This window comes from Tyto alba, unplaced genomic scaffold, assembly GCF_018691265.1.
Source record: "Tyto alba isolate M040663 unplaced genomic scaffold, T.alba_DEE_v4.0 Super-Scaffold_40, whole genome shotgun sequence".
Classification (NCBI taxonomy): Eukaryota; Metazoa; Chordata; class Aves; order Strigiformes; family Tytonidae; genus Tyto; species Tyto alba.
The window spans coordinates 434,922-450,413 of NW_024881316.1; the positions used below are offsets into that span (position 1 = coordinate 434,922).

A 15,492-nucleotide genomic window follows, 5' to 3' on the forward strand; every position below is an offset into this window, starting at 1 on the left:
ATTTTAAATAGCAAGTTGTTAAATATATACATTTTTAGGCATTAGAAAGAATCAACTTAATCTGTAAACAAAACTGCTTTTTTATCCAAACACCATAAATCAGTACATGCAACATAAGTTTGCCTGCTACTACATTTCACTGTAATATGCTGAAAACTATTTGACAGCATGTATTTATAAGTAATGAAAAGTCTTTATAAACAAACTACATGGTCTGTTTCAAAAAGACAAATACAAATGTGTTCATAATTAAATACATCTCAGTTCCAAGGAATGGAAATGTCACTGTTATCCTACATTTTTGCCTTTCTGTTTATTTTGATAGTTAAATTAATGAAGAAGACATGCTGGCTTCTAGTTTCTCTGTCACAGCTTTGGCAGGGTTTGAGAGTGGAGGAAAGAAGGATTTTTTTCATCTTTTTTGTTGCTGAATATGGACTGAAGGCAGAACAAGTCATATCTAATACTAGCAGAACAGTGGGGAAAAAAAAGATATTAAAACCTTTCCTTCCCCAGCAACTCACTTGGAGAACATGGGGGCCGAAAGCCTTTGAGGATTGTTTGTCTCTATGGTAACTATACTCAGTAAAGGCAAAGAAGAAAGAGCAAAAGAATATGAGAAATTTCCATATAGACATTCATGTGAAAGCTCCAGATTTAGGGCTGGGGAGGATTGTTTCCTGTCACCTATATGGTAAGGAAAACAAATTAAGAACAGGACTGTTAGATAAGCCACCATGTTTTCTCAAGGAAACTCGTTCGCATTTTCAGATGCATTTATTTTAAAACCATCACTGTTTTTTCAAGTATTTTTCTTGATTATACTTATTATTTCTTTAAAAATAACTTCTCACTGTAAATCAAGCAGAATTATTATTATTTATATCTAATGGCAAAGGGACAGCTCCCTTCCTTACTTACAAATATTTTCAGTATTTTTGGTCCCCGAGACACATTTTGAAACAAAACAAATGCCAGGGAGGCAACACTTTTGTCATAATAAAGTTCAAATACCTGAACCAAAATCAAATAATGTTTGGGTTGTCCAATTTTGAGGTTGTCCCTTTTCCCTAGGAATGTAATAATTTTTTCTTTTGTTACTACTCCCCTCTTTCCAGGGGAAAGTTTTTCCAGTTTGCTTAGGCATGTGTAATCTATTTAAAAGCTCCATAAGTATGCAATAATTGCTGCAGGATAAGTTTCATTAAGCAAGAAAACTCTCAGATAGAGGTAATCTGGTGGAATTGTTTGCCTAGAGTAGAGAATCAAGGCTGGATCACATGCTGGTCTATCTTTTGCTAAATACTGCCTATCAGGAGAGGTATAACATGAACTGTAATTGTTTCTGAGATTAAGGTTCATATGGGAAGCACTCTATCGAGTGGATTCATTACCATGTTCAATATTCTGTCTCAGATCATGTCAAATATTCATTTAAATCCATTATTCTGCCAATATATTTCCAAAATTTCATGACCTATTCCAAACTCAGAGATTTTGAAAGAGCAGGACTATAAAATGCGATCTGTTGAAGGCTAGGTCCAGACAGGATGCATTACCAACTTCCATACTTTATTGCTTTGAATTGGACCGTGGTTCACAAGGCAGCACATGTGTTTTCTACAGTGTGAATATGCCAGGGATAATATGTGAAAAAAGCAGTTAGCATAACCTAGTTATTAATGTATCCTTTGCTTATTTTCTTAAAATCTGTGTTCCTAATAGAATCATCATTACTTAATGCATTAGAGCTCTCCAAATTTAAGCAGGTTTTACCTGGCTACGTCTCTGTCTCATCTGGAATGCATCACTGCAGAGTGCAACATAATCAATTGTACCATTTGCACAACATCTTTCAATGTGCATAAAAAGGAAGGTATTTTCACGTTCCTATTCAGAATCACAGCAAGAGACAGAAATGTTACTGGGGATAACTAATGTAATGACATATATGAAATGAATGTGTAGTTTAGTAAAATGCAGATATTTATAAGCATTTTCAATAAAAAGTTAATTTCTAATTCAAGATCAGACTGTCTAAAATCTGCAAGGTGTCTCTCTTTTAATGCTATGCCCTTTTGTAATTCTGATGTATGCTTAGACTAATAATCATGCAAATAGAGGGAAGGTTAGCCACTGAGGTGTCGATCTAGTAGTTGTGTTGTTCAAAGCTGTAAAAAAAAAAAAAAAAAGAGGGGCAATGCATTAAGTGTTCTTTGTTATAAATGATCACAAAAATACTTGCCAAAATGCTTATTTGTTAACCTATTATTTAAAAGTGGCTCAATTAAATACAGTTTTGCAGTTCATCTTGGGGACAGCATGTCAGGACACCGTGAGGGCCAACTGCCCCCAAGAGCACAGGGAGCTGGCCGCACAGTGTGGTGACTCGGCCCTCAGGACGGGCCCCAGCAGCCGGAGCCCGGCCCACCACCCCAGCCAGCAGCAGGGCAGCGCTGGCCCTGGGCACCTCCCTGGGGACAGGGGTGAGCTGAGGCCCCGCAGGGATGGTGGCCCATGGGTGGGCCCAGCTCGGCAGAGCCCATGGCCAGGCAGAGCTGTGGGGAGCTGGAGGCTGGGATTGCTGGGGCAGGGGCTGACAGCCCTGGGGGGCTGACATGGGGACCTGGGCTTTGGGCAGGTGGGGGGAGCCCCAGGGGCCTGGGCAGGGACAGCCAGGCCTGGGGGTGCCCTCAGGTCCCTGAGACAGCACATGAATTGCCACAGAGGGCCTGATTTATTTCAAATCTCAGTCTATCATATATATATAGTAGAGGTAAATGAGGGTATTGAGAAAATAAAAGCTTCAGCCTCATAAGTGGAAGAATAAAATTCTTAAAAGCACCTAAGTATCAAGAAATATATTTCTATTATAGATATATATATCATCTATATAATATATAGTATATATGTAATATATATAGTATATAATATATAATATATTTCTAGAGGATTACACCTTAAGACCCAGACCCATAAGGAGACACAGATATTGCAGTGCCCAAAACTGATATACTAAATTTTAAGTGCCTGGCTTCACATATGGAATTAAGGGTTGTAGAAATAGGCACAAGTAGCAAACTAGCAAGGGACCAACCTTAGTGAGACATGAAGGAATGTTAAAAGGAGGCATATATTTGAAACCCTGCATCTTTTTAAATTTGGATGATAAAAAAAGAACATGAGTCCCTAAATCTTTGGCAATTTAATCCCTGGAGGCAGGGCACTGGCTTGCTTTCTTCTGGAAGACAATAGCGGTGCTGACCTTTGATATAATAGCTTCATAGGTAGCTTAGCCATCCCAATCAGAAAAATTTATTAGATATGTTCCTTGTCCTGCAGGTGCTCACATATCCCAGCTGCTATTGACAGTTCCAGGTAATGCTTTCGTTGGTAGCATGTTAGACAAAAATGAGGCAGCATCTCTACTCTGACCATTACATTTAGCTCTGTTTCCTGCTGAATCTTACTAGTACCTAATCACTGAAATCCAGCTACATTTCACTTAGTAATAGCATTTTTTGATCTGGCTCTATTTTGAAAAATTATATGTGGTATTTGTGGATTTCTCCAACAATCCACAAAAGAAGGTAGAAAGACATTCACTTCTGGAAGGATTTATTAGTCTTCTTAAAGAAGGAAATTGTAACAGAGCTATCTAACTCTTCATGAGCCAGAAAAATTGTTTGGATTTTTCAGGTTGGGGCAAACTCAAAATGAATGTTACAGTGCTGCAATTTCACATAGTGAGCACTGGCCTGCTTAATGCCAGGGAGTAACCATAAAACACTGTTTTATTAATGGTTTGGTGTTTTGTATTTTTAAGAAAATGATCAAAGCTTTTAACATATAAGGCATTACATAAGGCTTTAATTTTTATTAATACCTCTCCTATTTATGTGTAGGAAGTTATATAAGGAAAAATATAGTAATGGTCCTTTTTTGTAAAAGTCAGGAAAAGTTCATAAGAATAGACTCAACCTGTTGTTGCTTGTGTCAAAATCTGTTCCTGCTCTTCCAAACTCAAAACAAGACAGAAACAACAAGAGGAGGGGAAAATTATAGCAAAGTAGAAAATCACTCCATCCCACTATTCAGGCTCTTTCTTGCAGCTTCATTTCTGGCAAGAGACAAATACAGCATACACTGTAAGTCCCAGCAAACTTATAGTAATATCAGACCATTTAAGTCATTGCTCTCAGCTGCTTTTCTGTCTGTTAGCTGAAGGCACTTATATCAGACTTACTAAACAGAACACAGAAATGATAAGAAAAAGAAAATTGGGGTTGAAAATTGTATGAGTACAGGGAATGGGAATAGCAGCAGCACCAACACATCGCTGCTGCTAGAGACTGTTTTTGATTTAGTAAGAACAAGGTGGTGATGGTGTCATCTAGGTGCCTCTGTATATTCTTCTAGCTGAGATAAAACTTTGTCTAAGGACTTTCAGGGCCTAACAATGTCTAAATGGATACTAATTGCAGCCCTAGGAACCAGTGAGTGTCTTTCCCCTTTTCTGTTAATGTGTCACTATCAAATTTTTAATTCCCTCTGGCTTTTTCATCAAAGTGGATGGTGGTGGAAGAAACTATCCCTTTGTTATTTTGCTCACCAAGTATGACAACACATTTGGTATGATTTTGTCAGGTTTACCATGAGTAGTACCTGTGAATTTCTTATTTATATTGATGCATTCTTCCAGTCTCTAACTTTTGTTTACTTTTCATGAGACAGTGTTAGGAGACAGGCTTGAACTTCCCCCTATGAGAAAGGTGAATCCCTTCTGACACCAGCAAGCCTGGTGCTGTGTAGGTCATCCCATTATTGAAAAAAACAAAATTGTGTCAGTGATACCAGACATGGAGCCACATATTAATAGACTGGGTGTATCTGTTTCTTCCAACAACACTGCGTGCAACTAGAAGAAGAGAGAAAAAAATAACCTGTGCTCCAGATTCCCTTACCAACTGTCCCAAGGCCCTGAAGTCTCTTTTGATTGCCTTTGGACTATGCGTTGCAGCTTCATTGCCACCCACATGTAAGAGCAATAATGCGTAATAGTCTGAGGGCCATACCAGGCTAGAAAGTTTCCTAGTGATATCCTTAACCTGGGCCCCAGGGAGGGGGACATGAAGGCAGCAGACTTCCCTAAGAGGAGGATCTGTCTGGCATATTGGACACTGTGTTCCCCTCAGAAGGGAGTTGCCTACAACTGTATCCCATCTTTTCTTCCTTGTGGAGGTGGTCATGATACAGGGGATGGGCATTTCTGACTCTGGCAACACCTCTGGTGTAGATGGACCATCATCCACATCATCCATTGACTGACCTTCCACATCCAGAACCTCATACCTGTTATATAGAGATCTAGGATATCTATATATATAGATGGGAAGGTGAGGTGGGCAAGGAGGGAGTTCACCTGCCACCCTGAGCATAGACTTGCCTCCATTCACTCCTTTCCTTTATGCTACTGCCTTCAGCCTGGCAGGGGGAGGATACAGGATCCCCTTGATCTTGGGGTTTTTTGGTGTTTTTTTTTTTTTGTTTGTTTTTTTTTTCTGGTGGTTGTTCCCATTTCTGTCTCAAGTAAGGTAGAGCATGGTTCCACCAGTCTGTTTCTCAGACTCCCTGATGCTCCTTAACCTTTCTAATTCCTCTCATGGCTCTACCACTAGGCTGAGGAGATCGTCCACTTGGTTGCATCTCACACAGCTGTTCCCACTACTGCCGTCTGTTACCAGTGAAAGGTCCTGGCCTGCCCTGCAGCCTGAGGCCTGGATGGCTGCATGTTTTCCTGAGACCTCTCTTGTAGAATCATAGAATGGTTTGGCTTGGAAGAAACCTTAAAGACCATCTAGTTCCAACCCCCCTGCCATGGGCAGGGACACCTTCCACTAGATCAGGTTTCTCAAAGCCCCGTCCAACCTGGCACTGAACCCTTCCAGGGAGGGGGCAGCCACAGCCTCTCGGGGTGACCTGTGCCAGTGTCTCACCACCCTCACTGTGAAGAAGTATCTGGATTGCCCCATCCATTCTGGCAAGTGCAGAGGACATAGCTTTCTGCTGGGTGGATACCACGCATAACCTCCTTCTGAGAGGGTGGTGACTGTCAACTGAACTCATCTCTTGAGCTGGTAGGGTGCCTACACCCTTTTTGTATGCTCTTCCTCAGGAACTGTGGCACAGACTGTTGCGCAAACAGCCGCACCACACCCTGGCTGATGTGCCATGCTCTGTTTGCCCACTTTGTGCACCGCGCTGCTGTTTGCTAGCGCTCCCTGGGCTGCTTTTTGCCTCATTTGATAGTTAATGGTCAGAGGCATCAGTTGTAATTTGTTTAAGAACTCTTACATTGCATGGTTCAGTGTTTTAGCTCACTGCTTTGCCTTCATCCACTTAGGAGTTCAGTCTTCAATACCATCCCTCGTATCCTTGATATTTACGCTGAAGTGGACTTCTCTGTTTAGTGCCTTCTTTTTCCTATCTCCCCTAAATCTTCTATTTTCTTTGCAATTTTGCCACATTGATCTTTATATATCTGTGTGCCTTTGATTATATGAAGGTTTAATTCATTAACATCTGTATATTGAGATCTTACACTGAAGAGGAAAAACACCTAGGAGTATGCATTATATTTCTATTCCCGTAAAGAGAACATACTCCACTTGAAAAAGAACAGATACCTAACATGCAATCTGAACACTCCACAGCAGCTTCAGTAACTAAACCTGAACTAGGTCAGAACATGAAGTTGCTTCTTTGCAGTGTATGCCACTTTTCCTACTCTTTATTTCTTCCTATACTGGCATGTGCCATATGAGATGTGAATATATAGATAGCCTGTCAAAAACTGTTCATCATTAAATCATAATTTTAAAATTAATGTATATTCCTTCTATCTCCTTGCAGAAGGAGTCATTAGATTTATTTGTGTGCTGATTTAAATAACCATATGTAAATTTAGTTAAATAATTTAACCTTCTTTATTTTCCTGTAGAAGCATCAATATATACTGTATCAACATAATGAATTTGGCATTTTCAAAGTGTCTTTATAAAATAGTAATGTAATAATTCATAACTACAGGGGGGAAGAAAGCAGCATTTAAAAAAATATGCCACCACATTTGAGGAAAAGAAAAATAATCCTAAAACGTAATGATAATTTTTAAATGCAAAATATTTCAGAGGAGTATTGCCTTCTCTATATACTATTTGATTTTCAGAAATCATACTACCTGACTTTGCGGACGATTTTCCAGATATACCAGAAATTGAAATTATTAGAAAGAAGATTGACCTTTTCATGCATGACTGGCAAGCAGTGGAGTCAGAAATCAAGCAGTCATCTCCAGCTCAGGTTGTTGTTTTAGAGGTTGATGAGCAAACTCCAGAAAGTCTGCTTAATCAAACTGTGCTGGTTATGGAAAGTAAGTAATACTGTTTATGTGATTTACACCTAACCTACCAAGAGGGATTTTGGAGAGTATGTGTGATTAATATATTGGGGGGTGAGGGGTGGTAGGTTGTACTCAGTTCTGTATTACTCCTATGAAATGGAAACGGGACATGCTGTGTTCTGTGGGTGAGCTCAAAAGTGCACAAGCAGCCTTTATGACATAGGACGACTGGGGAGTATATATATATATATATATATTTGAAAAATATGTATGGCTGTACAAATATGTACATAATAGCTCCCTAAACATTCTGGCAGCACATTTCCCCAGTTACTTGCTCTATCTGTTCATGTCAGGATACTGGTTTGAGAATTGGACACACAGCAAAGTTTTACTAATGTGCAGTATTCATTGAAGTCAATGAGACATTCAGGGTGTGTAATAATCTAATCTACCCAACTGCATAGGCTGTGTTTCAACGCTGGATGTTTAAAGTACTGATATTTTTTTGGCAAATTACCCTTCTTCACTTGTGTGTGCAAATCTCTTAACAATTTTGAGTACTGGATAAATGCTATTAGTACTACATTTTTCCTATCATTACTACAATGCAAGTGTTTTATTAACCAAAACATCTATTGTGCTAGATTTGTAATCAAATAAAATTTGACTGACGATTTTCCCCAGTGAACAATAGGAAAAAAACTGTTGCAAACAGTAATGGCACTATTTACGTGTGTTTGTATAATACTTTTGTAGTACAAGTTCCCATTGAAAATACCAATTTACTTCAACCAAAAAACAACCAGTAGAATTTCCATTTTTGGAAGAAGAAATATATTAATTCCTACCTCCAGAGAGAACATTTTGTTCTATGAGTAGGAGAAATGCAATATACAATTGGCATGATTTCCTTTCACATATGTGCTTACTTTTGTGGACAAAGAATATATTCTGGCATAGCCAATGAAAAAGAGTAAAGCAGAAAAAAAAACCCTAACCATTTCAGAACCTTTTAAATATCATGGTTGGGAATTATCTGCTGAAGACATGGATGAGGAGGCAGAAGATCTGGCTGCTGAAGAGGAAGATGAAGAAGAAGAAGAGGAAAATGAAAATGAAGAAGTAAGCATGCTGGATTTGTCTATTTATGCCTTTATTTTAATTCATTTGTTTTCAGTTTGAACATAAACCTAGAGAAATCAGATTTGGCACCTGATTTTGTATGATCCAGTTTCAGCCTTTCTTTTATTTTCATCCTATATTAGAAGATTCCCATCCCCAAATTTAACAGTACAGGATATCCATATACTGTACTGGAGCAGTATTGAAAATTTTTCTAGAAATTAATTGTATTGGATAAGTGATCTGACTTCATAATACCAGCTCTCGTTGTCTTTTTGATGAGTTCTAACTCTGCACATTTAAAAGCAACAGAAAGTGAGTTTCAAGAACACAGCAGGAAAAGATATTATCACAGATACTCCTAGCCTAATTTTGGTCTTCAACAGTTAGTTATATTATAATTTAAATTTTAAATGGTCATATTTTTCTTTATAATTATCTTACTAGATTGAACAGTTCATTTTCTGACTCTTAATCTGAAAAGTGTGTATTTTCACAGACTTATATTCAGTTTACAAACTGTCTTTAGAATACCATTCTCATTCAGTGGTCAGTTGATGTATTTGACATTACTTAATCTGATCTACTTGATCTAAGAGAACTACTGAATTCAAATAGTTTCTGAAAATTTTCATAATATTTTCAGGATGAAGAGAATACTATGGAAAAGAAAAGGCACCTGGGAGACACAAAACACTTCTGTCCAGTCAGTCTGAAAGAGAACTTTGTCCTTCACCCAGGAATCTATGAACATGCAGCTAAATATCAAGAAAAGATCTATTACTTTTCAAGTTCTGAGTACAGAGATAAATTTTTGAAGAACCCTGAGGAGTATGTGGCTCACAATGAACCAATACAAGTGAGAATCTTCAAAATTGTTTAAAGCAGATAATAACAGATTAAAATCACTATTTTCCATTCCTATTTATAATAATTTATTATTGTTGATTTTTTCCTAGGTAACAATAAATATATCAGGCAAGTCCTTGAAACAAATAAAACACATTCCCTAGTGACTTTTTAGTGTACACTTAAGTTAACACATTGAATTAATGATGCAAATAAAGCAGAAAATAGGGGAAGTTTATAAAGGTTTACAATAATCATGATGTGATTAATAAATCACGCATATTGGGTTTTTTTACAATCTTTAACCCTTTTTTTTTTGTTGTTCTGTAAGTGGAAGAAGGGTAAAAGAAGGTAAGGTTTATGAGAATTGTCTAATGAAGTTTCATTTTCACCTGCTTGCATCAACTGCCATAGTGTATTTGTTCAGTATTTCTAGAGAGCAGGTAGTCTGACTGGAACAGCAACAGAAAGCTTGGAAAAATTAAAATGCAGAATTATGTGACTGTTTTTGATGCAATTTTTATGATATTTTGGAAGTGAAAAACAGTAGGGTGCACACTGTATACTCCAAATTGTTATGAAATATTCCAATTTTTTACTATAGGCTCCTCCTTTACGGTTGTGCTTACTTGGGACTCATGGAGCAGGTAAAACTACTTGTGCACGACAGATAGCAGAGAAATTAGGCATTTTCCATATTCAGTTTGAAGAGTATCTACAGGAACTGATCTTACCCAAAACTAAAGAGAAAGTTGGGTCCCATTTTGATAAAGAACCCGAAGAAGATTACAGTAAAATACAAATTCTATCACAGGAACTGGAAGACTTCTCTCAGACCAAGACTAAAACCGAGACTGAAAAAAGCAAACAGGTAATAATCTGATCTTTTTTATGTCCATACACAAAATAACCAATTTCAGACCAGAATAGAAATTTCCTATAAAATCTAGCTTGATAAAAATCACTTTTGTTAAATTATTTACTAAATTATTATTTCTATATAGCAGAGATAGATGCTAAATGGGGCAAAGGAAGACAAACTGAGAAAAAAAAAAAAAGTCAGGATAATAATGGGAAGGTATCTTTTCCTTCAAGTATTTATAATATGCATGTTCAGTCTGGTGCATGTGCTCCAGTTGCACAGGAATTTAGAAATGTTCACCAGCAGTGCTCGCTGCACTCTCTTGGGACAAAAGAATAGAATCACTCTACCAGCCCTTCAGTCTAATCATCCCTTGTCAAAAAATCTTAAATATTTCAGTGTTCATAACAGGCTAAACTAGTATTTTTTTAATACAGTAGGTTTTGTAATCTGGATTGTAACATTGTCTTTGCCTATTGTCAGCAGAGTTTCAAACCAGAAAAAACACCTTAGGTAGCATATAATAAGCATTGTCATTAAAAAAACTGTCTCAAATAGTTGGATATTCACAATACTGGTGAAATAATTCATGAATTATAGTTTTCAGAAAATTAGTTCTTTTTAATAGTGATATATTGGGAAAAACAGGCAAGGTTTCAATGAAAATGAATTCTTCTTTAGACAGCAATAGATATGATAAAGCCCTTTATTGTGTGAAGTCTCAACACAGGTACACAGCATATAAATCTTTCAAAAAATGCATAGTACAAAGAAATTGAAAATCTACCTCCTAAACAATATAAATATCCACATCTCAAAGCTTTAGGAAGAAATGTTTCTGCATCACATTCTAAAAGCCTTTTGGTTTTTTGTGCTTCTGATATCTGCCATGTTCCTTTAAATTACTAGTCATCAAAGACCTTCAAAGACTTCCTACTACAGGATCTAGTGAAGCATGCAGGAGAGGAAGCAGGCTGCAGAGGAGGCATACAGAAACAACCTAATTGCATAATAAGTTTTCTCTCCAAGTGACTTTGGATGCAACTTAGGTGCACGTTTGATGGCCACTGACATTTAAAAAACCACATTATTTTGGTAGCGTATATCTAGTTTCCTTAAACAAATACAGGTGACTTTTTACAAATGAGACCTTTATAAGGTATGGCAGAAAAGTATTGACCTCTTTAAAGGATACCAGATAAATTTCTCTTACGAACTTTGCCATTCTGTTTTCAGGAAAAAAATACCAGCTAACTAGAAAATAGTATTTTTTTCTGTGAATATTACCATCAGAAATGAACACAGTAGGTCAAGAACAGTGATATTTTCTGACTCCTAATGTTGCCTCTCATCTGGTATACTTGTAAAAATGTGTATCTTGATATTGTGACTGATGTAAACTAATCCAGAATTGCCGATCTATACCCTCTTTTCATTCTTTTTCTACCACAGTTTGTGTCAGGAAGCCATTCTATGAGAAGTACTTCCTCAGCCTTATCAATCTCACAGTGTTACAGATTCTGAAAAAGCAGTTTTTCACAAGAACTTAACAGCTAGATTTGGTATTTGAATGCTCTGCATTTGACTAGTCATTAATACTACTACTCCTCTGTAGAACAATGTTATGTCTGATTTCTGGTCATGTGTCTATGCCCAGTAACCTTAGATAACTGTTTTTGACATCTTTCTTTGGATTGCATCAAAAGATAAAAGTTGCTTTTAAAAAGTAAAAAAACCATTGTGATATAGGGCAGATAGTCTTCCAGCATGAGAACGTGTATAACTAAGTGGAAAGCTTCTCATAGGCAATTAGGAGAAACTGTGATTGTTTCAGTTCCTGTTCCTCTGCATTAAGTATAATTAAATACTTAACAATTGTGCTTGGTTTTTGGTTTCATTAAGACTCATACATCAGCAATTCCCCCAACTCTAGGGAAGTACTCAACCCCTAGGATGTGGAAAATATCCCAAGATGTATAATGTACTACCGTGAAATGTGGGAAATGAGTTTACTTTGTTTCTGCTGGTTTAATCAAATGAAGATAGTACCTACCTCACTTAGTCAAAAAATACTAAATGTATCAGGTAGATCTCTCTTTCTTTATGGCTTTGGGTTGGTTTGTTTTTTTTGTTTCATTTTCTTTGTGGATTTTCTTTATATAAAGGAAGTGGAGTTAACTCATGAGGAAGAAGCAATCAAAGCAAATCTAATGGATAATGAGGCACTGCCTCCAGAAGTCCTTGATAACATTGTTCTTTACTGGTGGAGGAAAGAGCCATTCCGGTAACTGTAATTAGATTCCCGCTTTGTTTAATTAGTCTGAGGATGTATATAATCCATTGTGTTCACAATTACAGATTAATATTGCAGAGATTATTTCAGTGCTCTTGTACTTCTGAATCATGACCTACCTCTCAGTCTTGGGTTCGTTGCTCTATTTTGATTGATATTTTGACAGTAACATAGTGTCTTATGTGCTCTACACAGGACTAGACAAAAGTATTTAGTGCACTTGAGTTGGATTAAAACTCCTGAATACCCGCATAGCTTTTGTGGGTGTACAGGATAAATATGTAAATAAACATTCTGTGTTTTCATGTAATTAATAAACATAGGGAGCTGGAATCAGCTGGAACTACTGGTTTCCATATATTTTAAATATTGTGTGGAAAGCAAAGACAAAGTATCAGTGGTCTCTAAAATAACACAGAAATAGGTTATCTTGTGCATTCATCACAATCTGCACTCCAGTGATGTATCTACAATAGACTTCCTTTCATATCAGAAAGGACATCCATAACACTGTGATTAATTTGGATTACTGCTGAATAAATAAATAATATCATTGACTTCTAGAAAGCAGACTGGCTTTTTAGGACATAATTTCAGCAGGAAAAATCCCTTTTTCCATGTTTTATCTAGTCCATTCTTTTCTGTCCAGATCATAGCTGCTGGCAGCTTGACCATTAGGTTTCATTTCCTAACAGTTTGAGAAATGCCTTAAAAAAATAAACAAGATCCTCAAATAAACTTGTGCTGTCAGCCCACGGAGAAGAGAACAACATTCTCTTAATATTCTCTTAAAATAGGGAGATCAGTTTTAGGAAAAAAGACCAAAAATTACACAACATTACACATCATGTTGTAAATTATTATATAAATTCAGTTTCATCAGGGACTGTATAGCAGAAAAGAACCTTCGCCACGATATATATCATGATCAATATCCTGCCCACAACTTTTTCCCACAGCATCCAGGACCACTTGTCCTTCTATCCACTCCAACTTCTTGTAGCTTTTTTTGTTGTTCTGCAGTTTTACAATGTATCCTATTAAGGTCTAAAGTAATAAAGAGAAATATTCTTATTAACACAACATTCAGCTTTACAGAACTACTCATCTAATTTGAGATTGTAAAAGTTCCAACAGGCCACAAAGCTTTCCAGACATATCTGACCTGGTTTTAGTATCTGCAGGAGGGGAGATGTAGGTCATGCTGAGTGGCAATATTCTCATCCTGTACTAGAGAATAAATTGTCAGGCATTTCTGAAAAATTAATTTTCAGACAACAAGCTTTCTGTGGAGGATGTTACCAAAATAATGCTTGGGGGACCTTCTATTTTTTTGAGAGCAGTGGCTAAGAAGTACTGTTTTTATAGTCACACAAGCAATATTGAAGACAAAATTTAGTTTGTTCTTTTAAAGTTATTTTTAAATAATTAATCTCTGTACATTAAAACTTTGGAAGAAATATATTTGTTAGTACATGAATTATAATACATAGTGAAGTATCAGTTTTACATTGGCAAAAGATAATATCTGAAAGGGTTTTTTTTAAGTTTACTCTTAAAGTACACATTTAATTAGGGAGGTGGTTTTTTTTTCCAAATTGATTGTATTTTCATAGTGTCACACTTTATACTACACTGTGTAATGATAATGATCTTATTTTCCAATTAGGTCCACAGGATTTATACTGGATGGCTTCCCTCGTACTTTAGATGAAGCCCAGTATTTGTCAGAACGAGGACTCTGTCCTGATGTTGCAGTTTATATTCAAGTAGAAGAAACTGACATTCTTGACCGTCTTTTTCCTCCACGTCTGAAAAAATGGAAAGAAAGACAGTATAAAAAAATGGAAAATAAAAAGAAACTAAAAGACCTGAAAGCAAAAATAAGGGTAAGTTTTCAGTCCTGTCTACTTTTTCTGTAATTTCAGCAGCACACGTCTGAACACAGATTCTAAAACTCCCAAAGCAGTCAGGTAGGGGAGCCAGGAGACACAGTCCCACACGTTCACGGCATTCCTAGATTTACCATAGGAATGAAAAATAATTTAGGGCTCCTCTCCTCCTTTGTGCAATTAATTTGTGCAGGAGATTAGATATTTTGCAGCCCAATAAAAGTGTCTGACAGAATGCCATACACCTGGAAAGTCCTGGACAACAGGCAACTAGATGGAGAGAGAGAATATGGCCATAAAAAAGTCAAACACACAGCTCAAGCACAGTTTTGCTGCTGCATCCCCAACTCCCTGAGCATGTGCTCTTCAGTTGATCTGCATCTTCCATAGGCTGACTTCACAGGTACTGTACGGTGTATGTGTCTGTGTTTCCAACTATGATACTCTGCACAGAAATGCAATAGTACTAAGCCACACTCTTGAGTGCTGTTGCAGCTGCACAGTCTCCCATTTGAACAAAGCTGTGCCCGCTGCTGAACGGGTTACAAGTCACCTGAAGTAACCTTAAAGCTCTATGCAAATATTTACAATCAGCACATGCAATATATTCAAGGTTCCTAACTTCCTGTAAAAATGAGATAAAGTACTTCATATCTCCTATCAGAAATGGTCCGAGCATAAGTTACTACACAGCAGCTGACACACAGGCAGTCAGCACAATGGAAGTGGGAACAAGGCTCATACAATACGAGTAATTTTTCTGAACTGCTTGTGCTGGAGGTTGGTTCTGACAATGCATATAGTCTAGGAAAGTTAAGCTGTTTTTTTTAATTAGTCTTTCCTGATGCAAGTTGGAAATCTTGCTGAAAAAGGTGCATTCTGGTGACCAGCCTACACTGCTGTACTAAGCTCACCTTTAAGCAGTTACCCCAATAATTCAAGTGGCAAATACCTGTGCTACAGATCCTAGGGTCCAAACTTCTAACAGTGTAGGCCTCAATGTGACTCCTAATGACAAAGGAAAATAACACGTTCCTATTTAAACACATACACAAAACAGTGATAAAAT

General features: G+C 37.1%; 1 protein-coding gene across 8 annotated transcripts in view; it reads left to right on the forward strand.

The window, feature by feature from the left end:
• The window catches only part of AK9 (adenylate kinase 9), a 72,735-nt gene that overhangs the window by 38,738 nt on the left and 18,505 nt on the right, over nucleotides 1-15,492 (forward strand). For 7 of the 8 annotated variants that reach the window (XM_033005700.2, XM_033005707.2, XM_033005702.2 and 4 more), the window contains 6 exons: nucleotides 7,229-7,432; nucleotides 8,412-8,527; nucleotides 9,174-9,386; nucleotides 9,981-10,247; nucleotides 12,404-12,522; nucleotides 14,201-14,420. In XM_033005700.2, the coding sequence (XP_032861591.2) occupies nucleotides 7,229-7,432; nucleotides 8,412-8,527; nucleotides 9,174-9,386; nucleotides 9,981-10,247; nucleotides 12,404-12,522; nucleotides 14,201-14,420 (1,139 nt within the window). The remainder of the gene's footprint in view (nucleotides 1-7,228; nucleotides 7,433-8,411; nucleotides 8,528-9,173; nucleotides 9,387-9,980; nucleotides 10,248-12,403; nucleotides 12,523-14,200; nucleotides 14,421-15,492) is intronic. The other variant, XM_033005704.2, reaches the window with a different exon arrangement.